Source organism: Copidosoma floridanum, unplaced genomic scaffold, assembly GCF_036245765.1.
Source record: "Copidosoma floridanum isolate Cflo_tuat_1 unplaced genomic scaffold, Cflo_Japanese_pri ptg000025l, whole genome shotgun sequence".
Lineage (NCBI taxonomy): Eukaryota > Metazoa > Arthropoda > Insecta > Hymenoptera > Encyrtidae > Copidosoma > Copidosoma floridanum.
This window is the reverse complement of record NW_028321902.1, coordinates 7,328,320-7,354,058: the sequence shown is the minus strand read 5'-3', so window position 1 is coordinate 7,354,058 and position 25,739 is coordinate 7,328,320. Positions and strand designations below refer to the sequence as shown.

General features: G+C 39.1%; 1 protein-coding gene across 10 annotated transcripts; it reads right to left on the bottom strand.

Annotated features, from left to right (window-relative positions):
- Nucleotides 1-4,339: 4,339 nt before the first annotated feature.
- On the bottom strand, nt 4,340-24,262 carry Wnk (Wnk kinase). 10 transcript variants are annotated; one of them, XM_089595180.1, is made up of 28 exons: nt 23,302-23,388; nt 22,637-22,750; nt 21,730-21,902; nt 21,369-21,622; nt 20,951-21,210; nt 20,739-20,884; nt 20,113-20,374; nt 19,702-19,921; nt 19,200-19,617; nt 18,396-19,110; nt 18,145-18,317; nt 17,671-18,049; nt 16,163-17,593; nt 14,476-16,022; nt 14,164-14,401; nt 13,892-14,089; nt 13,651-13,725; nt 12,226-12,963; nt 11,187-12,158; nt 9,876-10,793; nt 9,657-9,791; nt 9,162-9,578; nt 8,925-9,093; nt 8,749-8,840; nt 8,618-8,685; nt 8,397-8,539; nt 7,962-8,338; nt 4,340-7,879 (listed from the first exon to the last, which is right to left on the bottom strand). In XM_089595180.1, exons 5-28 carry the CDS (start codon nt 21,191-21,193, stop codon nt 7,562-7,564), a joined length of 10,392 nt encoding a protein of 3,463 aa, XP_089451306.1. In that variant the 5' UTR covers nt 21,194-21,210; nt 21,369-21,622; nt 21,730-21,902; nt 22,637-22,750; nt 23,302-23,388; the 3' UTR covers nt 4,340-7,561. The 10 variants fall into 10 exon arrangements, with proteins under 10 accessions (XP_089451306.1, XP_089451305.1, XP_089451310.1 ...); XM_089595179.1 differs by lacking the exons at nt 22,637-22,750; nt 23,302-23,388 and adding an exon at nt 23,931-24,262; XM_089595184.1 differs by lacking the exons at nt 22,637-22,750; nt 23,302-23,388 and adding an exon at nt 23,931-24,262 and having other exon boundaries at nt 9,897-10,793.
- Nucleotides 24,263-25,739: the final 1,477 nt, after the last annotated feature.

Here is a 25,739-nt window from a genome sequence, read left to right as displayed (position 1 = left end):
CGCCAATCACCACACGACCCGAGGCGCTTACTGGTCGCTTTGTTATCAAATAAATTAATTTAACGACACAAGCGCCATTCACCACACGACCCGGGGCGGTTACTAGTCGCTTTGTTATCAAATAAATTATTTTAACGACACAAGCGCCATTCACCACACGACCCGAGGCGCTTACTGGTCGCTTTGTTATCAAATAAATTAATTTAACGACACAAGCGCCAATCACCACACGACCCGAGGCGCTTACTGGTCGCTTTGTTATCAAATAAATTAATTTAACGACACAAGCGCCATTCACCACACGACCCGGGGCGGTTACTAGTCGCTTTGTTATCAAATAAATTATTTTAACGACACAAGCGCCATTCACCACACGACCCGAGGCGCTTACTGGTCGCTTTGTTATCAGAAAAATTAATTTAATAACACAAGCGCCATTCACGACACGACCCGGGGCTTTTACTGGTCGCTTTGTCATTAAATAAATTTGATAACACAAGCGCCAATCACCACACGACCCGAGGCGCTTACTGGTCGCTTTGTTATCAGAAAAATTAATTTAATAACACAAGCGCCATTCACCACACAACCCGAGGCGCTTACTGGTCGCTTTGTTATCAAATAAATTAATTTAACGACACAAGCGCCAATCACCACACGACCCGAGGCGCTTACTGGTCGCTTTGTTATCAGAAAAATTAATTTAATAACACAAGCGCCATTCACGACACGACCCGGGGCTTTTACTGGTCGCTTTGTCATTAAATAAATTTGATAACACAAGCGCCAATCACCACACGACCCGAGGCGCTTACTGGTCGCTTTGTTATCAAATAAATTAATTTAACGACACAAGCGCCAATCACCACACGACCCGAGGCGCTTACTGGTCGCTTTGTTATCAGAAAAATTAATTTAATAACACAAGCGCCATTCACCACACAACCCGAGGCGCTTACTGGTCGCTTTGTTATCAAATAAATTAATTTAACGACACAAGCGCCAATCACCACACGACCCGGGGCTTTTACTGGTCGCTTTGTCATTAAATAAATTTGATAACACAAGCGCCAATCACCACACGACCCGAGGCGCTTACTGGTCGCTTTGTTATCAGAAAAATTAATTTAATAACACAAGCGCCATTCACGACACGACCCGGGGCTTTTACTGGTCGCTTTGTCATTAAATAAATTTGATAACACAAGCGCCAATCACCACACGACCCGAGGCGCTTACTAGTCGCTTTGTTATCAGAAAAATTAATTTAATAACACAAGCGCCATTCACCACACAACCCGAGGCGCTTACTGGTCGCTTTGTTATCAAATAAATTAATTTAACGACACAAGCGCCAATCACCACTCGACCCGAGGCGCTTACTGGTCGCTTTGTTATCAGAAAAATTAATTTAATAACACAAGCGCCATTCACGACACGACATGGGGCTTTTACTGGTCGCTTTGTCATTAAATAAATTTGATAACACAAGCGCCATTCACCACACGACCCGAGGCGCTTACTGGTCGCTTTGTTATCAAATAAATTAATTTAACGACACAAGCGCCATTCACCACACGACCCGGGGCGGTTACTAGTCGCTTTGTTATCAAATAAATTATTTTAACGACACAAGCGCCATTCACCACACGACCCGAGGCGCTTACTGGTCGCTTTGTTATCAAATAAATTAATTTAACGACACAAGCGCCAATCACCACACGACCCGAGGCGCTTACTGGTCGCTTTGTTATCAGAAAAATTAATTTAATAACACAAGCGCCATTCACGACACGACCCGGGGCTTTTACTGGTCGCTTTGTCATTAAATAAATTTGATAACACAAGCGCCATTCACCACACGACCCGAGGCGCTTACTGGTCGCTTTGTTATCAGAAAAATTAATTTAATAACACAAGCGCCATTCACCACACGACCCGAGGCGCTTACTGGTCGCTTTGTTATCAAATAAATTAATTTAACGACACAAGCGCCAATCACCACTCGACCCGAGGCGCTTACTGGTCGCTTTGTTATTAGAAAAATTAATTTAATAACACAAGCGCCATTCACGACACGACCCGGGGCTTTTACTGGTCGCTTTGTCATTAAATAAATTTGATAACACAAGCGCCATTCACCACACGACCCGAGGCGCTTACTGGTCGCTTTGTTATCAAATAAATTAATTTAACGACACAAGCGCCAATCACCACACGACCCGAGGCGCTTACTGGTCACTTTGTTATCAAATAAATTAATTTAACGACACAAGCGCCATTCACCACACGACCCGGGGCGGTTACTAGTCGCTTTGTTATCAAATAAATTATTTTAACGACACAAGCGCCATTCACCACACGACCCGAGGCGCTTACTGGTCGCTTTGTTATCAAATAAATTAATTTAACGACACAAGCGCCAATCACCACACGACCCGAGGCGCTTACTGGTCGCTTTGTTATCAGAAAAATTAATTTAATAACACAAGCGCCATTCACCACACAACCCGAGGCGCTTACTGGTCGCTTTGTTATCAAATAAATTAATTTAACGACACAAGCGCCAATCACCACACGACCCGAGGCGCTTACTGGTCGCTTTGTTATCAGAAAAATTAATTTAATAACACAAGCGCCATTCACCACACGACCCGAGGCGCTTACTGGTCGCTTTGTTATCAAATAAATTAATTTAACGACACAAGCGCCAATCACCACACGACCCGAGGCGCTTACTGGTCGCTTTGTTATCAGAAAAATTAATTTAATAACACAAGCGCCATTCACCACACAACCCGAGGCGCTTACTGGTCGCTTTGTTATCAAATAAATTAATTTAACGACACAAGCGCCAATCACCACACGACCCGAGGCGCTTACTGGTCGCTTTGTTATCAGAAAAATTAATTTAATTACACAAGCGCCATTCACCACACGACCCGAGGCGCTTACTGGTCGCTTTGTTATCAGAAAAATTAATTTAATTACACAAGCGCCATTCACCACACGACCCGAGGCGCTTACTGGTCGCTTTGTTATCAAATAAATTAATTTAATAACACAAGCGCCAATCACCACACGACCCGGGGCTCTTACTGGTCGCTTTGTTATCAGAAAAATTAATTTAATTACACAAGCGCCAATCCCCATACGACCCAAGCACTTACTGGTCGCTTTGTTATCAGAAAAATTAATTTAATTACACAAGCGCCAATCACCACACAACCCGGGGCGCTTACTGGCCGCTTTGATAATTAATTAAATAAATAAAATAACACAAGCACCAATCACCACACAACCCGGGGCGCTTACAGGTCGCTTTGTCATTAAAAAAATTTAATAACACAAGCGCCAATTACCACACAACCTGAGGCTTTTACTGGTCGCTTTGTCATTAAATGAATTTAATAACATGATGCTAGCCACCGATGAAACATCACAGCTCTCGAGGGGTCGTGGGTTCGATTCCCGGTCGGGGGGAACCTCAGATTTTTTCTGATGGTTCTGGCCGAGTATCGAATTCATGAAACCGACTTAGGATAGAGATTTAGTTTTTAAGATGAAAAGAAAAATAAAAAAGCGATTGAAAAATAAAGAATTGTGTGACGAGCTCTCGATAACCGGTCATGCGTGACCGGGGAGATAAAAAAGATATGATATGCGAATAATATAGAACGAAAATGTAATGACAAGCGAAAATAAGAGAAATGTACAATGATAAGAAGAAAACGACATGTTAAAAGACAATGTAAATGTTGAATGAATGAAGACAGTGTACATACCCATAGTAAGGTCAGTACTCTATAATATAAATATAAATATATATATATATATATATATATATATATATATATATAAATGCTGCCAGCAGCTATACTTAAAAATGCGCGTTATGAAATAGAGATATTTGATTTTGTTGAAAAAAATATTTTTTTTAAAGTTTGCCTTACCTTATTATATTTATAATATGCTGATAGGCATCGATAATAACAGGGAAAAAAATTTTTCTTGACACTTTATTTATATTCAACATTTGATTTCAATTCGTTGTACGCATGTAGATACATTAATGCTACTCCTTGAATAATTTTCTGAAACATATAAAGGTATGGTAAACATTGATATGAAAACGAAAACTTTATGTGTAAACAATAGCATTAAAATTTGTTTACAACTACCTAAGATTACTCTACGTTAAATTGTTGTTTGTGAAGTAAAACATTTTATACATTTTAATTAAAACTGATGAAAAAATTGTAAAATTTGTAAAACTACATGTATGGTACAACTACTAAAATTCAAACGTGAAATTAGATGACTTGAATAATGATAAATTCGTTAATTTTGGCAATATTTATTTTTACTTCCTCCATTGCAGTACAACTTAAAATTTTCAAACGAAAATTGCATCGATCTTGATATAAACAATTTCACATTTTTTTTGCTTCGTAAATGTTACACGGGAGTTTTGACTTGCAGATCTTGCAGTCACGAAACGTATACTCCTCGTATTTTTGTTTTTTTATCCTTTGGTACTATTCATTCCAATTTTAGTCACTGATTTTTATATTTGAATACTCAAAGCGTCTCTAGTGTTTATAAAATACACACCGTAACGAAGATTTTTAGCGCAATACAAAAGGAAAAGAAAAATCACTTGATTCGGTAGTTGTTTTACAATTTATTTTTTTTTTTTCTACGTAAAAAAGGGGGTGGGGAAAAAAGCTAAATGTCAGCTGGTCACATCCATTGTTCTTTGTTTTCCATTGAAAATCGCATACCTATTTACTTATTATATCAACGTATGAAACTAATATTCGCGCTTCATTCTTTTCTCTCGAAATTTATTTTATTTGGATATTGTTTACACTGCACTCTCGCTAACTTTTTTTTCCTTCCACTCTCATTCGAACCACTCGCTTTTTTTTCTTTCACTTCAACTATTTTCACTTTATAAATACATCTTAGCTAATACTTTTCTTTTATACTCGCAGCATCACACATACCTTCGTTTATTTCTGTATAACTTCCCAGCATATTTTTTCCCTTCGTAATTTATTTATTTTTTTTTTATTTTTTGTTACAGTTGATTAATTTTTCATTTGCTCTTCGAAATAAAAATTTGCTTTTTTTGCCGAATAAACTCAGAAATAACGTGACTTATGATTGATTGTTTTTTTTCTTTTTCACAATCAATGTGCAATATCAAAGGAAGTGGTGAATACCTGCATTTTTGAAGAATCACTTGGACCAGCTTTTTTGCGCGGCTGAAAATAATTTTTTTTTTCTCGTGATATCGATATACATTATTTGGAAGGGAAAATAGCCTTTATTTTTACGGGACGGCGACGTGCCTTGACAATAATCATTCACATCGGCTTTTTTCTTTTTCCTGAAAGTTCATCAAGTGCTGAAATGTTTTCTTTTTTATTCGTTGCTTTTTATAGCGAAAAATAATTCCCGGATCAATGTTTGCGGATTTTGATATAATATATATACACAAATTTTCATATTTTTAATATCGTTGAATAATATCATTTGATTTTTTTACGTTTTATGGGAAAGTTAATTGATACGAGGCAAATTGACGTAAAAAATGTATCAGTTGTGTTAAAAAAAAAAAAAAATTATTATTTTTATAGTACGAGCATTCTTATAGTTATTAAGCGAGTGGTCGATTAACGATTAAAGAATTGCGTTGCGTAAACTTTTAAAATATTCAAATTGCTTGTTCGAAAACAGAATTTTTCGTATAAGAGTGAATTTTAAAACAAAAATGATTACTTTTTTCATGAAGGGATGTTCCGATGAAAATATGATTTAACACGGATATTTTAACGAGACACATTTAATCATAAAATTAATGCCAACGCTAAAAATAATAATAATAATTATAATAATAATAAAAATAATAATAACGATAGTGATGACAATGATATTGATGATAATGGTGGTGGTGTAATACTAATAATAGTGTAATAACAATGATAAAATCATAAAAATAAGAATAATACGAGAAAACACAGAGCATGAAACGATTCTGTTTGCTTACGTATTCAAATATTATTGTTCGACATTACAAGCTGCGGGAAGACTCATAAGCTAGCTGACAGATTGTAAGTAATAAAAGGAAGCAAAAAGGACGAAGATTTACGAGGAAAAATTTTTTTCGCTCTAGTGAAAAATATTTGTTTCCACTTAATTGAAATGAAAAAAATGAAATATTAAAGCTCATGATTATAAACGAAAAAAAAAGCAAAATTCTTTTTGTTTCCTTTCGTCATTGTTCATTTCCTTCATCTAATAGATGATGGATAAATTGACTCACTTTCTCTCTATCTCTCTCTCCACCATTCTATACTCGCGCGTTAATAACTACTTGTGTAATATTAAGCAGAATAAACACATTTTTCATTTCAATTGTACGACTAGCTGAGGCCTTTAGATGAAAAAAGCGACGTTACAAAAAGTCACTTGATATCACTATATTTAGTTTATCATTATTCTTCGTATTTTTTCTTCTAATTTTCTCACTTTATCACGTTCAACCATATCACTCGCACACATGCGTACTCTACATCCGAATTTACGATCACAAGTATACATCTAATAGAAAAAGGCCTCTACATCCAGTTTACACAGTTAACATTAGCTACAAGTATTTTAATTTTTTTTCGATTACTCCACAATTCACTGCCGTTTTTTCTTTCAGCCACATTTATCGTTACACAGCGGCACATGTTTGACACTTGGCTATATACAGATGAGCTGTTTCTTAAATATATCGTTACGTATATCGTAACAACAGCGACGATTATTCTCCTTTTCATTTCACTTTGCTCTTTAGTATTAAAATACTCGATAAAATATGTAAAATATATGTATAATAGTGTGACTCGAGTTTCTTTTTTTTCTTTTTCTTTTATTTTTCATTATTATCTATCAAAAAAAATATGTTAAAACGATAAGCGTTTTTCCAAGTTCAAGGAAGTAAACAATGGCAGACAAATAACTTAAAATCAGGTTTGAAATTACCCACGAAAATTAATCTAATAAAAAAATTTCATCAAGACAAGTTCATTAACTATATTTTTTGCAATTTATTAAAAAAAAAAAAATCAAATAAATATAAGAACAAAAAAAATTCATTTTCTTATAAATTTCATTACGTTGGCCGATACACAATCGAAATGTGTAGCATTCCAAATGTCAAAAAAACGCACATTATAGAGGGCTGATTATTCCTTCTCTTCTATATATTTTTTTTTTCATTTTTTAGTTCTTTTGTTTTCTTCTTTTTATCACCAGACATATAAAAACTCTAAGCGCACCTGGAACTTACACACACAGATGCTTTACTGCAGCAGCAGACGTATGAATGGGAAACAGACGAATACGTACACACATAGATTACACGCCACGCACTCACGAGCTTTTTTTTTGCACACACACAGAGTTACGGTTTATGAAACTTTAATTTGAGTGTTGTTTTACAAGAAACAAGAGAAAATTCTCTTTGACACTGGAACGTTACATATATTACAATTTTCCTGCCTTTCTACTCGGGCTGTTGCGAACCAGCCGCAGCCTCGTAGTGCTGAGGTTCACCTGGTGGCGTGCCATCGTGACCACCTATCTGAGGCGTAGCTGGGGTCGTTGGCTGTATCTGGGGTGTCGGTACTGTCGATGTCGTCGGAGCCATCGAGTTTGACTGTGTCGGCGCATAAATCAGCCGGTAGCCCGCAGGCAGGAAGAAACCCCCAGGTGACGCGTAACTGAAGGTTTGCAGTGCTGGCTCGTGGTAGGTTATATAGCCGCTCGAGCCCGCTGTACTGGCGGTTAACGCACTTGTGACTAGAGTACCCGCCGAGCTTCCCTGTAACGCGATTTGCAAACAATTGGTCAACAAAAGTCTAGCATTATTGAGTCAGAAATGTAAAGATTAACACAATACGCACTTGCGTGTTGGAGTCCGGCAGTGTCGTTGGAATAAACTGATACTGCGGCTGCTGCCCGATGATCTGGGGTGTCGTCGGGCCATTCGTTGAGCCGAGCATGCCAGCTACTGCAGCTGGGTCAGGCATCTCACTAGCAGTCGAGATGTTCTGAAGATTATCCGAAGGCACTATTGGCACTGGTATGACGTATGCATGGGGTATCGTAGCCGAGGGCCCACCGGATCCCTGCACCCCAGCCGTCGGCTGCTTCAGCTTCTGCGTAGCCAGCCGCAACGTCTCCTCGGTGTCCGGGGAATAACTCATTTTTCGCTGCATCGGGGTCTGCGTTGCCGGACTGAACATTATGTAGTCCTCCAGGCCCGGCAGTCGTGTTTGCCCTGCACAAATAGCGTTGTAATACAGATCTCTTGAAAATTTTAACTTAACTGAACACACCTGTTATGGTATGATAGAGCATCGGGTGTTGAAATGCGGTAGCCTGCTGTTGCCGTTGTATCAGTAATTGCAATTGATGCTGCTGAAAACGTTCTAACTCTTCTCGATGTCTCCTTTGTAGGGTTTCGAGTTCCATTGTTTGCCTGACATTAGTGTTTAAATGATTATTAATTAGTTTCGTTTAAATTTTATGTATATTACCGTTATGTTATGTGTATTACCGTTTAATCAGAAGCTGATATTCTTCACTTGGTGTTAATGATGGGAATCTTTCCTCTTTATCATATTGCTGCAAATAATAAGCGTGAAAAGTTATTTTCTACCAAAATATAAAACTTCAAGACTTGGTTACCTCTGTAGATGATGAGCTATGTGAAATGGAGTTTTGAATTGGCGGAACAGAACTTTCTCGACTATGTAACATTTGCATTGGTGTTGTACCAACTAAAAAAAAAAAATTACGTTCAAGTTCGTTTTATTACAAGATACAACATACCGTTAAAAATAAAAGTTATAAATAATATTAACCTAAATGCTCATCAGTATGATGTGCGACTGCACTCGACCTGTTCTCGATAGTTTTGTTATCGTCTGTACTGTGACTTTGCGAAGTCGACGCTTCACTTGCAGGTGGACCAGCCACTTTTGATACCATGAACCTCGAAATTTTTCTCGCAGGTTGTTGAAGTGTGATACGCTATAAAAATATTGTCGGTCAATCGTAATTATATATATATACATCTAAAAAAGAATAAGATTAATTACCTCGGTAGATGTAACTGGTGATTCTTGGTGATCATACTGAATCGAGGTTTCATTATTAGCAAGTGGAGTGACAACACTAGGCGCAACAGTAGCCACTGGCACGCTACTAACCAGAGGAACACCACCAGCTGAGATCAGCGTTTGAGATTGTTGTTGTTGCTGCTGATATAGTGCGTTCTGCGTCTGACTGGAGTATACTGTAGCAACTGGGACGTTCATAACACTTGCGGTCGATGACGTTGCTATCACATTCGTTGACTTTTGGTGAATCTTAGCAAGCTCGTGCTCAAGTTCCAGCAGTCGAGAGCCAGGCCTCAATGCACGAGTCTTGGCATTTTCTTTGCTCGGACTTGCCATCTCTTGGCTAGTTTGACTGCTGACTGCCGGTGGTGTTGGACTATCGAGATCGATGGTGCTCTACAAATTTTAAGGAACTGTCAGTAAAATGATTTTCAAAAGTATAAATTTTTTTTCAACTATCGCTCATGTGCGTACATTTTGTGAAAATGTGTTGTAGAGCATAGCCTGTTCCGCCGCTGTCCCGACCGCAGAACCATCAATCCCGTTATTGGTGTCTCCAGTATTAATGGAGCAACCAGAATGGATTGTAGACTGAGGCGATAAGGGAACCTTGAAAAATGTTTTTTGTTTCGTTAAATATTGTAAAACTTTAAAAAATCAGGAGTTACATTTGCATATAATCACTATACTAACCAACGAATGGAAGTTAGTTACCGGAACACCAGGTACAGTGCTGAGCTTTTGTTGCAAGCTATGCGTGTGTGAATCTTGCAAACCACCTTGATATGCCTGAGGTGTAACCGGGTGACTGATTGGTGGCGTACTCACATTCAACTCTGACGGGTGACAAGTTAGCTGAACCAATTTCTGCTGCAGATCGGCTATCGTTTGCGGTCCTCCTGGCACACTAGTATAAATGCTTTCCAAAGGAGGTTGCTGCTGTTGCTGCTGTTGCTGCTTGTCCAGAGAATTCTGATGGCTTAGCTTCCGATGTTGTTCACGCATCAATCTTTGCTGATAATTAGCAGTCTCCTGCGATGACTCGACGAGCGTATGTTCTGGAGTTATATCATGACTCGAGTACTCATTCTCCGAGGAAAGCACTTGACAATCAGAACTCGTACGCCTACTAACATTGGACTCGGAATTCACGTCACTGTCCACTTTAGCTGAACCAGGCGTGATTTGTTTTTGTTCTGGAAATTGTAGTTGTAAATTATGTAGTTCCACAATTTTCATGTGATCTACATGTTCAGGCATGTTTTGTTGTATTAGCATTTGAGTGGGTGGAGGCTGCATCTGGACGGGCATTTGCATGTGGTGTTGCATGGTTGCTTGATTCTGAATGAGCTGGACGTGCTGAACAGGTTGCATTTGAATGACGTTTTGTCCAGGTAGTGTTGTTCCATAAGAAGGAACGACCCACTGGCCTTGAATTGTACCCGGAGGGTGCATACTAGGCTGATGGTTATGAACCATTTGCGGCTGGAGTTGAGGATCCATAGGATGCGATATATTGGCTTGAGGCACGGTCTGGACTAATCCTGACTGCTGGATTACTTGAGCTTGTGTTGGAATGTTTGATGTGAAAACTGGTTGGTTTTGAATTACCTAGTTGATAAAAAAAAAAAAAAAAAAAAAAAAAAATAACCGTTAATAATACCTGCTTTTACAGATATGACTTAACGTTAACTACATACAAATTCTAATGATTAATTAATCAAGTGATAAATGATGCACTAATTCTACTTCTAAATTAATTCAATCTCATTAAAATATATCTAATTCTACTTTTGAATGCATACATATTTATAAAAAAAAACTAAAAAATAAAATGTTTTAAGTTATAAAAATTATCGTATCTTGACCTCATAAATTTTCAATAAAAGAAATGGCTCTTTTTTCTTCCTTTCTTTTCAGCTATAAAAATCTCATTAATAACAATGAATTAAAAGTAAAAAAAAAAAAGCACACACATACACAACTACAAATAATAAAAATTACCCAATACGTATTTCCTAGATGGTGCAACTTTCTTATTACCTGTTGCACATTTTGCTGAACCTGCTGCTGCTGAATTTGCAAGCTCTGCAAACAAACCTCTGGCTGTATGGGCTGAAAGAATTGTTCCGAATGCAATGTCTGCTGTATTATTGCCGGATTAGGAATCGCTTCGTGACCTTGACTGGACATATGGGTTGACTTGGACTTTGGATTGGACAAAATGTTGGCAAGATTCTGTGCGAGGTCTGGCAAAGTTGACGACACCTCCTTTGCTTTGATCTTTGGTACGGTTTCTGTCGTTACGACTGCAGCTTGAGTAGGAATAGGGGTGCACGGAGCTGGTAGTGGAGCAACCATTGTTTGCACAACTGTAGGATGTACGAGCGTTTGTTGCGACATTTGCTGAGACATATCGACGAGTCCGGTAGGTGCGACAATACCATTAGGGATTATTTCCTGCTGCTGAGACGTGTATACTTGTTGCACTTGTTGGTTTGGCACGATTGTCGTGCTGGATGGATCAGACTGCTGGGAGTCAGTCGAAACGTTCGAGTTGCTCGATATATTTGATATTTTGCGGTATCTTTCGTCATTATTTGACTGAAGATGCTGGATCGAAGCTTGAACATTAGTCTGCTGCATCTGAGATTGCGATAAAATTTCCTGCTGTGCCTGCACTACGACCTGCTGCTGAATGATTCTTTGACTCTGTACTGCTACTGGCACCGTAGTGATAATTTGCTGAACATCGGCAGCAGGGATACTTTGTTGATTTTGCATCATCGAATCCATTTCTTGAGATTGTGTCATTTGGCTCGGATAATTGACGGAGGTGACTTGAGTAGCTACCTGCTGCACTTGAGTGGTAGCTAGTTGCTGTACTTGGCTTGCATCAATCTGAATCTGACTGGCATTCTGAACCACCTGCATCGCTTGGTACTGCTGCTGCTGAACCGCTGTCTGTTGGAGCTGCTGCAATAAAAATTTTAATTCTCAATCGAACGTTCACAAGAATGGAAATTAATGTAATGTTTCTTACCCCAGTATCTATTTCCTCAATCGACATCTTAGCAGCTTGATCAATGCCACTAACAATCACAGAAGTTTCAGAACTGACAGCGTTGTGCTGTGATATCACAGTTGGTTGCTCGACAACCTCGTGTTGAATAGTAGTTTCACCTCCAGAGACAACAGATCTCTGCTCTACTACGGGACTAACGAGAAACCGAGAAATTTTCCGCATTGGTGGCACGTCCAATTTCGTGTATGCATCATCCATATCCTTACATACACTATCATCATGAGAATTTTGTTGATTTTGGCTAGTGTCTTCTTTTGCAGTATCTGCTGAAGAGATTGTTTCATCTATCTGAGCTGTAACACTAATTTCCTGTGACTGGCTTGAGGGAGTCTCCTGCAATGGATCTACAACGGTCGTATCAGTTTTAACCTCTTGAATCTCATCTTCAACAACAGTTGCAGCCGATGTGGCAGAGGTCAGACTCTCGTGATTGTCCAACACATCGATAGGATTTGTTGGTGTCAAAGTGTCTGTCGTATACTGGGTTGAGGTAGAAGAACGTCTTGATACTTCGGTTGACTCCGACACACTTGGAGGTGGTGGTTGAGGTACTTCAGCTGGATGCGTCGATGTTGGAGTTGTAACCGCTTGCGGTGGCTGTTGTTTTTCTGTAAGCCCGGAGTTCGTAATTTGCGAGATTATCTGGTCTATTGGCAGCATTTTTGTTGGCGGAGACGCGTTTGAAGTGTCATCTCTCTGTAAAGAAAAAAAAAAAAATATTGAATGAGTCAAAAGTATTTAAAGACGCATCAGGTGATATTCTTAGAATGCGTGAGATATATTGGACTTTTACTACTTGGACTGATAATAGACACTTAGCAAACGATGTATAAAGTTATAAGTTTCTTGCCACAGGTAATAAGAAACTTTTTTTTCTATGTGACAAAGAATAAAAAGCAAATCAAAAAATCATACAAGTCTGGTTAAAAACACATAACTTAAATTAAGTGCAAGCGAAAACATTAATCCAAATAAAACTGATCTCCTGAAGGCCAATGGTCGTAGAGTAGATCTGCTTTGATAAATACAAATACACTAAAACTAAAAATAATAAGATTTTAATCATGCAAAACAAACAAAAATTAAATCATCATCCTCTCTTATCTGCATCATTAGGTAAATAACTGAAAAAAAAATAAATAAATAGAACGTAATTTTATCGAGTCGATAAAATAAGAAAAAATAGAAAACAGCTCTGCCAATCACCTATAAAATAAGATTAAAATCGACTTATGTAAACAAATATACGACACTGAAAATAAAAAATCTAGCACTGACTCTCTTGTACCACTGATGAAAATTGTATCGAAACAAGAAACACAGAAGTAAAAAGAAAAGAGGAGGTTTTAGTAAAGAAAAGAAAGGAGAGGAGTGAGAACTCACCGAGCGGTGCCTACGATGAATTTTGTACGAGGAGCGGTGGCTGCTTTGCCGCGTTAGCGAGCCATGTCTCACCTGCTGCGTCCAGAATCACACACGGCAAATTTACATAACGAATTTTCGAATGTCTAATATTTTACCAAATTCTAAATATTTTTTCTCATGTTAATTCAACTTTTGTGGCTTTCACTTGTGAAGATACGAAATGACAGAGCTAGAACTATGGAGAAAAAAAGTCATGTACCTTCGAAGTATCGAGACTATGATCACGTTCTCGCGGTCTACGGCTCGTGACAGGACTGCCACCAGCAGATTGATCCGGAGGTCCGTGAGCGACTAGAGGCAGACTCAAGGATGGATCAAGTCGCAACTGCCTCACAATGTCTTCTATCAGATCAATGAAAGTTTCACGCTGAGATTGTGGCAGCAAGTTCTTAGCCACCTACAAAAAGAATACTAATTTAGAATCAGATATTTATAAGTTTATTATTTATAAAAAGATGAATCAGTAATTACCAAATTGTTGGCTATATCGGCCGGCACCATGTCGTCTCGGTCGAATTTGAAAGTGACGGTTTTTTGCTTACTGGTATCCAGCTGACATTCAACAGATACAACTTGTCCTTCCACATCACTGACCGAAAGAACTGTTAATTTGATTCCTGGTTTTTTTCGTTTTGTACCAGATCGTTTGACTTTAGCCTTTTCTGTTGCAGCCATGGTTACTGAACTTTCAGCCACTTCAGATGAGTAACTAAAATACGATTTTCAAAAATATAAACTTCAAGATAATATTTAAAATATGGATGCTAAAATGTATTTCCTTACCCATCTACTGCTCCAGGTATATAGTTGGACAATATATGATTTTCCTGTAAAATGTTGACGACATTTTCCAGTGGTACTGTATTTGGTACTTGAGGCTCAAACGATTCTTGCTTTATAACAGTCCTTTCTACTATTATAGTCTCTGTATTTTGTTGAAAACTGTGTTGTTGAAGAGAAGGCTGTTGCTGAATAGGTGACTGTTGATGCACTTGCACGTGCTGCTGCAACGGTAATTGCTGCGGCTGTTGAGGTATAATCTGTTGTTGAGGCATCGTCTGCTGCTGCAACATACTCTCTGTATTTTGTTGAAAATTTTGTTGCTGAAGAGATGGTTGTTGCTGAATAGGTTGCTGCTGATGCATCATATTCTCTGCATTTTGTTGGAAATTTTGTTGTTGAAGAGAAGATTGTTGCTGAATAGTTGGCTGCTGATGCATCATGTTTTCTGCATTTTGCTGGAAATTTTGTTGTTGAAGAGAAGGTTGTTGCTGAATAGGTTGCTGCTGATGCATCATAGCCTCTGTATTGTGTTGGAAATTTTGTTGTTGAATAGGTGGCTGCTGATGCATCATAGCCTCTGCGTTTTGTTGAAAACTGTGTTGCTGAAGAGAAGGCTGTTGCTGAATGGGTGGCTGCTGATGTATTATAGTTTCTGCATTTTGTTGAAAATTTTGTTGCTGCATAGAAGACTGCTGCTGCTGATGCATTATAGTTTCTGTATTTTGTTGGTTTTGTTGGAAATTTTGTTGTTGCAGAGACGCTTGTTTCTGAATATGTGGCTGCTGATGTATTATATTCTCTGTATTTTGTTGAAAATTTTGTTGCTGAATAGGTGATTGCTGATGCATTTGTATGTGCTGCTGCAGAGGCAATTGCTGCTGCGGCATGGCCTGCTGCTGCATCGGTGCTTGTTGTTGTTGAGGCATAGTCTGCTGCTGCATCTGTGCATGCTGTTGTTGTTGTTGGGACATGGTATGATGCTGCATCGGCGCCTGTTGTTGAGGCATAGTCTGCTGCTGCATCGGTGCCTGCTGTTGTTGTTGTTGTTGTTGGGGCAAGGCCTGCTGCTGCATCGATACCTGCTGTTGAGGCATGGCTTGCTGCTGTATCGGTGCCTGTTGTTGCTGTTGTTGTTGAGGTATAGTCTGCTGCGACATTGATGCCTGTTGCGGTGGAGGCATGGTCTGCTGCTGCATCGGTGCCTGTTGCTGTTGAGGCATGGTCTGCTGTTGCTGTTGAGGCATGGTCTGCTGTTGTTGTTGAGACATGACCTGCTGCTGAATTTGTGCTTGCTGCTGCATAGGCATTTGGTGTTGGGCAGATGCTTGTTGTGATTGAATTTGCATAGGTTGTTGTTGTTGTGGTTGTGTATTTGATCCTTGCGAGACTAGATTTAAATTTTGGGTTAATTGATTAGCAGAAGTCACCACGTTAGCCCCTTGTGGATACTGCATTTGCATGACAATATTCTGTTGCGGTTGAGATTGATGAGTTCCATTTGTGAGCAGAGCCGGAGTTGATTGAATTGTTTGAGGCATTGTTGACGTCTGTTAGAGAAAGTTAAAATAACGATTGTAAATAATTACAATTCAAGGTAAGCATATTTTGTAAAAAAACCGTACATATTACGGCATAGAGTAATATTTATGATACTTTATAAGTAGGTGGAAGTTTTGAGCCAGCTTACCTGTATCGTTTGGACAGGTGGAGTCCCAGTAATAGAATTTGGCACACTAGCAGCTTGTTGGGGCAACGAAACCTGTACGGGCATTGGCTGCATGTAACCGATTGAAGTGGCAACAGAGTTGTTCGTCGCTTGATTAGGATGCGTAGCATAGACTTGCTGGGGTTGCTGATTCGACAAAACATCTATGTGTCCGCCGGTAGAGCCCGTTGAGTATCCATGAAACATTTGTTGCGACACATTCGGCGAATACATTTGGGAAGTCGGATAAGCTGTCATTGTGGCAGCACCCTGATGGTAAAACTGCTGACCTTGGATATTGGAAACGGCAGGCGAACCGGAGATAGGATTCTGGTGTATTTGCTGAACATGTTGCACTTGCGTTTGCGTATACTGAATAGTTTGCTGTATTTGCGGTATTTGTATTTGCTGCTGAGGATGTGACAACTGTTGAGCAATACCCATTTGTTTCAGCTGCATGTACTGCTGCTGCAATTGTTGTTGAGTTACTTGAGGAAAAGGCGATTGAGTAGGAACAGCCTGTGGAGTGGAACACTGAGATGAGTTAGCACTTAATGTTTGGGCCACTTGAGTGAGTTGCTGGTACTGCTGCTGTTGCTGATATTGAACCTGCTGCTGAGATTGTTGTTGTTGTTGTTGCTGCTGCTGCTGCTGTTGTTGTTGTTGTGACTGATTCATCTGTTGAATTTGCTGAGCTTGCTGTGGTTGCATGACCGACGTTTGCTGCTGCTGCTGCAACATTGGCTGCTGCTGTACCATTTGCACTGGCTGTGGCTGCAGGCTATGTTGAATTTGCACAGTGTTTTGCACTTGTTGAATACTAATACCGGACTGAACCTGCTGAGTCTGTTGCTGCTGCTGCTGCTGCTGCTGTTGTTGTTGTTGATGCTGTTGAGCTTGCATTTGTTGCAGTAAAAGCTCGTTAGCAGCATTAGCCTCTGCATCATGCCTTTCCTTTTCCTCTTTTAATTTTCTTTCTTTCTCTTCCTTCACCTTTCTCTCTTCTCTTTCCTTCTTCAAAGCTACAATTTGTGATTTCAACATCTTAGCTACAGTTTTAGCGTCTTCTTCTAGAATAAGGCTCGATTTGGCCATTTCGGATGCCACTTCCTCTGCATCATCACCTTCGATGTCAAAATCAAATTGAATCGCTTCATTTTCTTTGTGTTTATTGCTGCGCTTTTTTGGATCTAATACTCGCAAGCGAAACTCTACACGCGATAACTCGGCCTCAGCCACTGCAGTATCACGCGATACCATTTCTAACTTCAGACCTACATCATCTGCGAAAAATTCGTGATTCAGAAGATCCTTCACCAAAGGCCTCTCCTCTTTCTTCAGTCGTATGCACATTTCGATTATCTCACGCACTTCTGGGTTCTCTACTTTATCATAACTCTGAGGCTTAACACCCTGTAAGAAGATACTTTATTAAATTTATTCATCGAAAATTGAAATTAAATATTGTAGAGCAATATTGTTGAACTAACCGAAACGACTCGCTTGTAGATTTGTGCGGGACCAGTACATTCAGAATATGGATACTCGCTAGTAGCCATTTCAAGCATGCACATACCAAAAGCATAAACGTCAACTGACTCGTCGTAGTGCTCTTCGTACATTTCTGGTGCCATGAATTCCGGTGTACCAATAACGCTCTTGGCGAAACTGCGATTTTTAAGAGTCGCTAGACCAAGATCGCCAATTTTCACACAGCCCGTTGGTCCGGTAATAAAAATATTATCGCATTTTAAGTCACGATGTATGATTGGTGGCGATCTCGAATGAAGAAACGCGAGACCTTTTAATATTTGCCGACACCAAGATTTCACAAGTTTGGGAATTATTTTTTTGAATCTCCGCAAATATCTGTGTCGAATTTTCGAATGTCATTATAATAATCATCATTATTATTATCATTTTATTTAGAATTGTATAAATGATCAAAAGTAGTAAATACGTACGTCTTCAAAGTGCCAGAAGTCATGAGTTCTGTTACTAAAACAATATATTTTCGTCTCGTGAGTGTCACCTCCCAGTAGTCATAAAATCTAACTATATTTGGATGCTGCAACCCTTTCAACATTTCAGCTTCTTCTCGAAACCTCAGTCTTTCTACTTTGTTTAATTTTTTCTCCTAAAAAATTATTAACGCAATATTAATAAGCAAGTTGACAAGAATGTTTCATATTGCCAAATTAAGGCTTGAAATTACCTGTAATTCACACCAAGCGACGGCAACGCCAGTCTGTGTATCTAGGCCTTTATAAACAGTTTTGAAACTACCGCGACCTATCTCCTCCTCGAATTTCAAAAACCTTTGGTCTGGAGAAATCTCCACAGCTTTCTCCTCGTCGTCGTCGTCTTCGACTGTAGCTTTAACCAATAAATTTCTCATGTCATCTATTGCCATTGTCTTTTGCTCTAATTTTTCGTCGACTTTGAAATTCTCATCTAAAAGTGGCCCAATGAATCCCTCGACTGTTTCATCGTGCACCACAGCGATCTTTGAACTAGCTTCATCCTCTGTTTTTGGCATATCTTTTATCTCCTCAATCTGAATTTCGGGACCCGGCGGCGGCACCTTACCCATTTTGCTAAGAGATTCGTGAAGCGCCTGGGTCGCGACTATGTCACTGATGCTCGTGCCATTATCATCGTCGTATATGGTCACTTCTCCCTCAACCTCGCTGCTTTTCTCACACTCATCTCGGAATTCCTTACTCTCTAAGTCTATCGATTCGCCCATCACGCTGGACGTTATAAATCGAGAATTTTTCATTTGTTCGCTATTTATATTATCGTTATTTTCTAAAATGCTCTCACTACTCTTGCTTGAGTCCATTACATCTGTCGATACTTTTTTACATTTGAACTCGGAACTTGACGTTTTTCTCGACGTTGACGGCGTACTACTTTCGTTCGATTCGCTATTTCCAAAAAAATTAATTTATTATTCAAGTACCAAAAGAATAGTCTCAAAGAGAAAAAAAAAAACATTTTTGTTTGATTCATTTACCTTTGATCATTTTGATTACTACGAGGAATTTCTAAAACAACATCCAAATCCTTTTGAGAACTGTCATTAGAATTATCTTGTTTAAAATTTGATCTTCTATTGGCACTACTACACTTATTAGTATCGAAGTTAACTAGAGCGTAAACGGAGGCTTTCCGTTTATTTTCGCGGACTGACACAATGTCGTCCGCGTTTGGCTTCTTTTTCGTAGAAACGGGCGCATCGAAACTCTGGATAATGTCCTCTGTCGAAGTGTGCCCGTCCCGCGATTGATCTGACGCTAGCTTACGGCTGCTACCATCGCAATCCTCTTTCGACTCGGGATTCGCCGAGTGCATAGTTTTGTGTGCAGTCTTTTCCTCTTTACTTACTTTTCTAGGGTTATTCTTTACCACTGGAGTGAAAGGCGTGCTGGAGCCTGGGCGAAAAAATTTGTTTTGTCTGTTATTAAATGTTGGAGAAAAAAAAAAAAAAAAACCATTAAAAAAGCTATTAGACCAACCTGACATCCTCGAACGATTTTCCGTAGCATCAATTGCCTCCTCTGCATCACTAAAATTGTGGTTATTTTCATGATCACAGGATGATACGAAAGAATTCTTTTCAACAGGATCCAGGGTGTTATTCTTTTGCCTCGTCGACTGCGAATTCGATGAGATTCCGTTTTTTGTTACCGATGTCGGTGGTGACTGTGAACCATTTTCCACTCGATTAAACCTTAACTAATAAAGTCATTTAACTCTTTAACAAATTTAATCTCAACCAATCGTTAAAAATCTTTCTAGTTATCATTTTGCTTACTAACTCGACTTCTTTATGCGTCCTTTAACAATTACATGGGTACTCGTAAAAAAGGTCACATTGGTTTGAGCATGAAAAATACATAAAATAAATAAAATGTAAGCAAACTGACCTTTCTGTCGATGGAATTACCACCACAAGAGGTTGGCTGGGAATTAATAGTAACTTTTCGCTGACGTCGACCACTCTTTTGAGACGAGTTCGACATCGAACTGTCCGGAGGGGCTAAGTGGTGGCCCAAAGAGATATTACTTTGACCGCTACTTCCTGCGTTGGTCGTGGATGTGGCCAGTTTTGGACACAATCCTGAAAGGCCGCCAACACCACTGCCACCAGTGCCACCTCCGGAGGGCCGTTGCCTGCTAGTCTCATACCTATAATTTGATGCGTCAGTTTACGGTCTACTGCAATCACCAAGAGACAATACTATTGATAAAGTTTATCATAGCCATTGTGATGGAGCGTGAAAAGAGTACCAAAAATTCGATGTAATGATTCTCACGAGAAAATTTTTGACTAAACTAAATATTGTTTTCATTCCAGAATTGCTTGAATAATCTATAGAAAAGCGTAATATGCAGCGAATAAAAAAAAAGTAAAAAAAATTATATCAGCCTAGAATTATAAATTAAGAAGTAAAGCTCGGCACGACATTGACAATATTTTTTAAAAATAATTCAAAAAATAAAAGAAAATCATAGTGTAAAAAGCGTGACTTTGATACGGACATCATTATACCTGTCCTGCCTACTATGGCCTGAAGGGAAAAGTCCACGCACTACGTTGCCTATAGCTGCTCTCTTTTTTGCCTCTCTTTCTCTATCTCTATGTCCACTACTTCCAGGACTGTGTTTTACTTGATTTTCTTGTCGACTGGATTTGTCCTACAATACTTGTATGAAGTAAAACTTTTACAAGCAATCATATATTTTTATCAAATACTAATTTACCTTTATACCAATTAACTTGATGTAATTGGAATTAGTATTGGTAGGGACAGGACTAAGATCACAGCGTACCCTCCTGTGAGATCTTTGAACAACAACCACAGGCGGATCCTCTTCTACATCTAACTGCTCTCCACCAGCAATGGAATAAGGTCGAGGGTGTGGGAGTAAAATATTATCTGTGCCGTGTTGCTGATTGCTGCTCACCAGCCTCAGTGATTTGTTCTCATTGCAGCATCTCGGCATTGCATGTGTGTGTGTGTCTGTAAACAAAAAAAAAATAGTAATAAAACTTTGTACTTTATCGCTTTGTATACAAACAATATTTTCCTCAATCATAAACATGTTTTGTTTATGAAAACTGCTAAGGGAGAAAGAGTGAAAATTTTCTTTAAATTTCCTTAACAGCCAAAAATCTTACCTTAGATCCACTTCAAAGCAGTGACTAGCACCATTTACTCAAAAAAATATACATATATATGTATTTCTTAGAATCAAAATTTCAAGCTGATGATGGTAATGATGATAGTGATGGCTGCAATTTTCTCAGCTAAAGTACGTGTGAGCAATTGTAAAATTTGCACATCACAAATTCTTACGAAGTTTCATCTACATATATGTATATATACGGTATTACTTAAAAAATGTTCAAATATAAAATATGTTTTTGTACATCTGCAAACATAAAAGAAAAAAAATTGGAAAATGGAATTACATTGTTAAGCTAGAGTGGATAATGACGACAAATTGCGTTACAAATAGTAACTTTGCCAGTAACTTACCAAAGATAATAAAACCATCTGGCCTAACATTGAATTAATAGACACATTTGGTTGCTTCGTATATGCCACTCAAATCACAAACACATCATATAATCTCAGTGTCAAGTCTCTTGTACCGAGAACACCTCTAACTTCACTAGCCAGAAATCATCTCCAGTTCGATTGTGATAACACTGCAACATAAAGAAAAGAACACCACTTTATAAACAATATAGCGACACACACGCACACACTCGCGTACAATGCATATACGTGCATGCAAATATTCAACTCTGACACTCTCTGTCTGCTGCTTGATCAAATCAAAACATTAGCGCGTGCGCGCACATATACACGAGCGCGCGCCGCGTATACGCTAACGACAACACACAACTCAAATTTCGGAGCAATCGACAACGACAGCAAAAATAATATCTTGTACACAAAGTCAATTCTGGAAAATAAAGAAGACATGAAAACTGACACTGCAAGGGGAGAAGGAATTAAAAAATAAAGGAAAAAAATGCCCGTGTGCTTTGTGGAACGAAATATGTACACACACACACACACACAAACATATACGCGTATGCGAGAAAATAAGTAGGTATGTATATGCGTTCAATTGCAAAACACAGAGAGACAGACACTGCGCTGCTGGTGCTCGAGGCCGAGCTATTATAGCGCATAATATCCACGCGAAATCAAAATAAACTGCGTCTCTCGCACGATGTGCAGGCGCCTGATGGTGCAGTCTGCACGATGACGATGATGATGATGCTGCTGCTATATGCTATTATAGTGTGCGTATATGTATATTATGTCTGATTTCTTTTGCTTGAGCGAAATTCCACGGGAAGGGGAGCGCAAAAATCTCTCGCGTCTCTCTGTTTATCTATTTACCGAATTGTGTGTATAGTATAATACTTACACGTACAAACGTTACCGCGGAACGTAGAGCGGAAACTCCGATACCGAGGCGACGATGATAATAATTGACAATACGGCAGAGCTGCAGGTGACATCGCACTCCGATTTGACAACACTAATGTATCATACAGCTATATTGCGCCAGGCGCCTATATATCCTATATAGCTCTCCCGACTGAGCTGTCTGGGGCCCTATCCTCTAATATAAGTGTGTCGGTGGGTGACTGCACAACTGACACCAGGCCAACACAGTCAATTTCGATTAATCAGAGAGCTCCTTTAGCTGTGTATTGGCTATGTCGCCTGCCAACACGTTTAGAGGATATAGGGCCCCTGTGTCTGGTCTGCTGCTCTCTCTCTCTCTTTCTTTGTTTTTCGCGTTGTTTATGTCATATTTTTCAAGCTTCGTGTTCTGCTTTGCTCACCACCTCTCCTCCTTGCTAATTATTTATACACCGTCACTTATTCACCTTCTCGTTATCATTGACTCATTACTACTAGGTATAGGTATAATAAGCAATAATCATAAATGTGCATACATACATTCACCAATGAATAAAATTACGTACAGTGTAAAACTTGGAAAAGAAAAGTTGAGAAAAAAATGGAGCCTACAAGTATTTATATCTGCTGTACCTAGTACGTTCACTTATATATTATACTCACAGTACGAGCACAAAAACGTAGTACTTCGAGAGGAGGAAGAAAAAAAAAAGATACACGATTAAGTACAGAGGATAGGAGACGAGGAGAAGATAAAGGCGCTTCTTGTGTGTGACACATCCGCAAGAATCAAGAAAGAGCGAGCAAGAGAGTGAGAAAAAAATGTGTGCAGGCTGCGCATGCAGAATATATAAGTATATACTATTGGGTGTAGATGTATATATATGCAAGAGGCGCCCGATCGCACGCACATATTTCGGAGTCGGAGCTGTCTCGGAGAGAATAAACTGAGAAAGAAAAAGAACGATTCGTGTGTATATGTGTGTATGAGCACACACATGTACACATAACGGAGAGAGAGATGGGGGGGGAGGAGGCTGGCGAATTTTTTCTTTTTTTAGGTTAACGGTAAGAGGATAAATTAAAATATGTATGGCAGATTCGCTCGATCCTTCATTTGGTACTTACAAATTCGTTACTCGCAATCATCATCGTCACAACCGCATATCATTAATTCACATTTATCATCACACTGGCACTTTTGGCATTTTACACGCGCATGCTTTCGTGTGCGCATGCATTATTTTCATTATTATAATATATTATATTTTAAATATATGGTGTATCCTCACACTCTTCTTATCACTCCACGTCCTCGATATACCGTATATACGTTCTCTTCCTCATCTCTGTCTAATCTAACTATAGGTAAAGTATATATGTATGTAGGCGCTGCACGTCACGAAGTTCAAGTATATCACGAAATGAGTGTACTGACTACTTAACTTACGACAGTGATGATAAGTTAAATACTGATGATTCATTAGGTATCATGTGTTTACATATGCACACGATACGATGATGATGATGATGCGGGAGGAGTTGGACTAGGTGGAGACACACTGCACAGTGCACTCTCTCACGAACATATTACATTTTGATACACACACACATGCGTAGTAAGTACTACGAACACGAACGGACACCCGCGATCAGGAGAACAACGTTCAGAAGGGAAGGAAAAAGAAGAGAGAAAGAGAAGATAAGACAGTACTTAAGTAGCGACCGGTTCTTCTTCTTCTCTCTGCAGGTTATATACTTGCAGCCAGGGTACCTACTACCTATATGTATATATTTATACACTTACTTTATAGGTATAATATGGTGTACCACCAGCACACACGACGACTTCCTCGGTCCCTCGACGTCTTCTTTTCCCCTCTAGCCTCTCGTCAGCTGTTGCTCTGATGCGTTCTTCTTGAAACTTTTTCTCTCATCTTCTCTTTTCATTCGATGCATGGGTCTCTTGTTATTGTTTATTTCATTTGCCAAAGTTACTGATATCGAGGGCTCCTAAAGTCATACGTATATATACTTATTTAAAAGCAATCATCATCAGGAGCAGAGAGTCAGCAAGACCCAGAGGGGAAAGAGTTACACTTACACATGCATATATTTAATTACTTCGCGTTCTACTCACACAAGATCGGTTTGTCGGAATCAAATTTAATTTTCCTACGGGCATTTTATAACACAGATCGATCACTGTGCCGACGGTATAATATATGGCCAAGTAAGCGTGCGAAGGGAGCTTCGGTGACTGCTAAAAAAACGTACAAACGCGCGGGGAGAGGTGTCCGGTTAATTAGAAAAAAATAAAATAAAATAAAGTTGCCGTCGTCGGGTACACTCCGACTACACCCATCGAGAGAACTTTACCATGCGCCTCCGCCGCAGAGGCCGATTCAATTCACGTAAACATAATATCGATGCCCCGCATCCGCCGATCCGCGTTGGTAAAACGGATATCTGTCCCGATGTACCAATTATATACACTTTTGTACGAAGATTTATTGTAATTTTTAATAATCACACATGGCTCGTGAACACTTTGCCATTATTTCAACGCTCACGATGTTCCAAAGATATATTTATTCGGTATGAATTTTATGTCATTAGCTCAAATCGGCATGGTAGGAAACACCACACTTGTGTCTGCAGTGGGTGTTTGACGCATTGACCGCGCCAATGTATACCGCCAAACAGCAAATCAACCCCCTTTTCAAGTTCAAGCAATTTTATTTTTTTTTTTTTTACTCCTTTCGAAACGAGTAAGTATGTAAAAGTCGTTGGTGTTTCAAAATGTCAACCAGCAGTTTTACCGTTTTATGTTCATATATATTATATGCCCATTTCTTTCACACTTTTCTTCGCGAATGCTCACTTTATTCAACATCCAGTTAATGTAACGTAAAATTTTACTCATATCTGCTATAGATTGGCTACCGCTTGAGTCGCCACAACGAAACTTTAATCTTTTTTTCGCACATACTTCCAAAAACCAAGTAATCAAGCCGCAACATGTACATGATAAAAATATATATGTATATCACGGACGCAGTGTGTAGTAGCGTACAATTGTAAAAGATACACATCAATTA

Excerpts from the sequence above, each read along its gene's own strand:
- Wnk (XM_089595179.1), bottom strand. The coding sequence starts at position 21,193 with ATGCCGAGATGCTGCAATGAGAACAAATCACTGAGGCTGGTGAGCAGC. Across the intron at positions 18,050-18,144 it reads ACTTCTGGCACTTTGAAGAC|ATATTTGCGGAGATTCAAAA; the intron begins GTACGTATTTAC and ends AATTCGACACAG. Across the intron at positions 8,686-8,748 it reads ATAGCTCATCATCTACAGAG|CAATATGATAAAGAGGAAAG; the intron begins GTAACCAAGTCT and ends TATTATTTGCAG.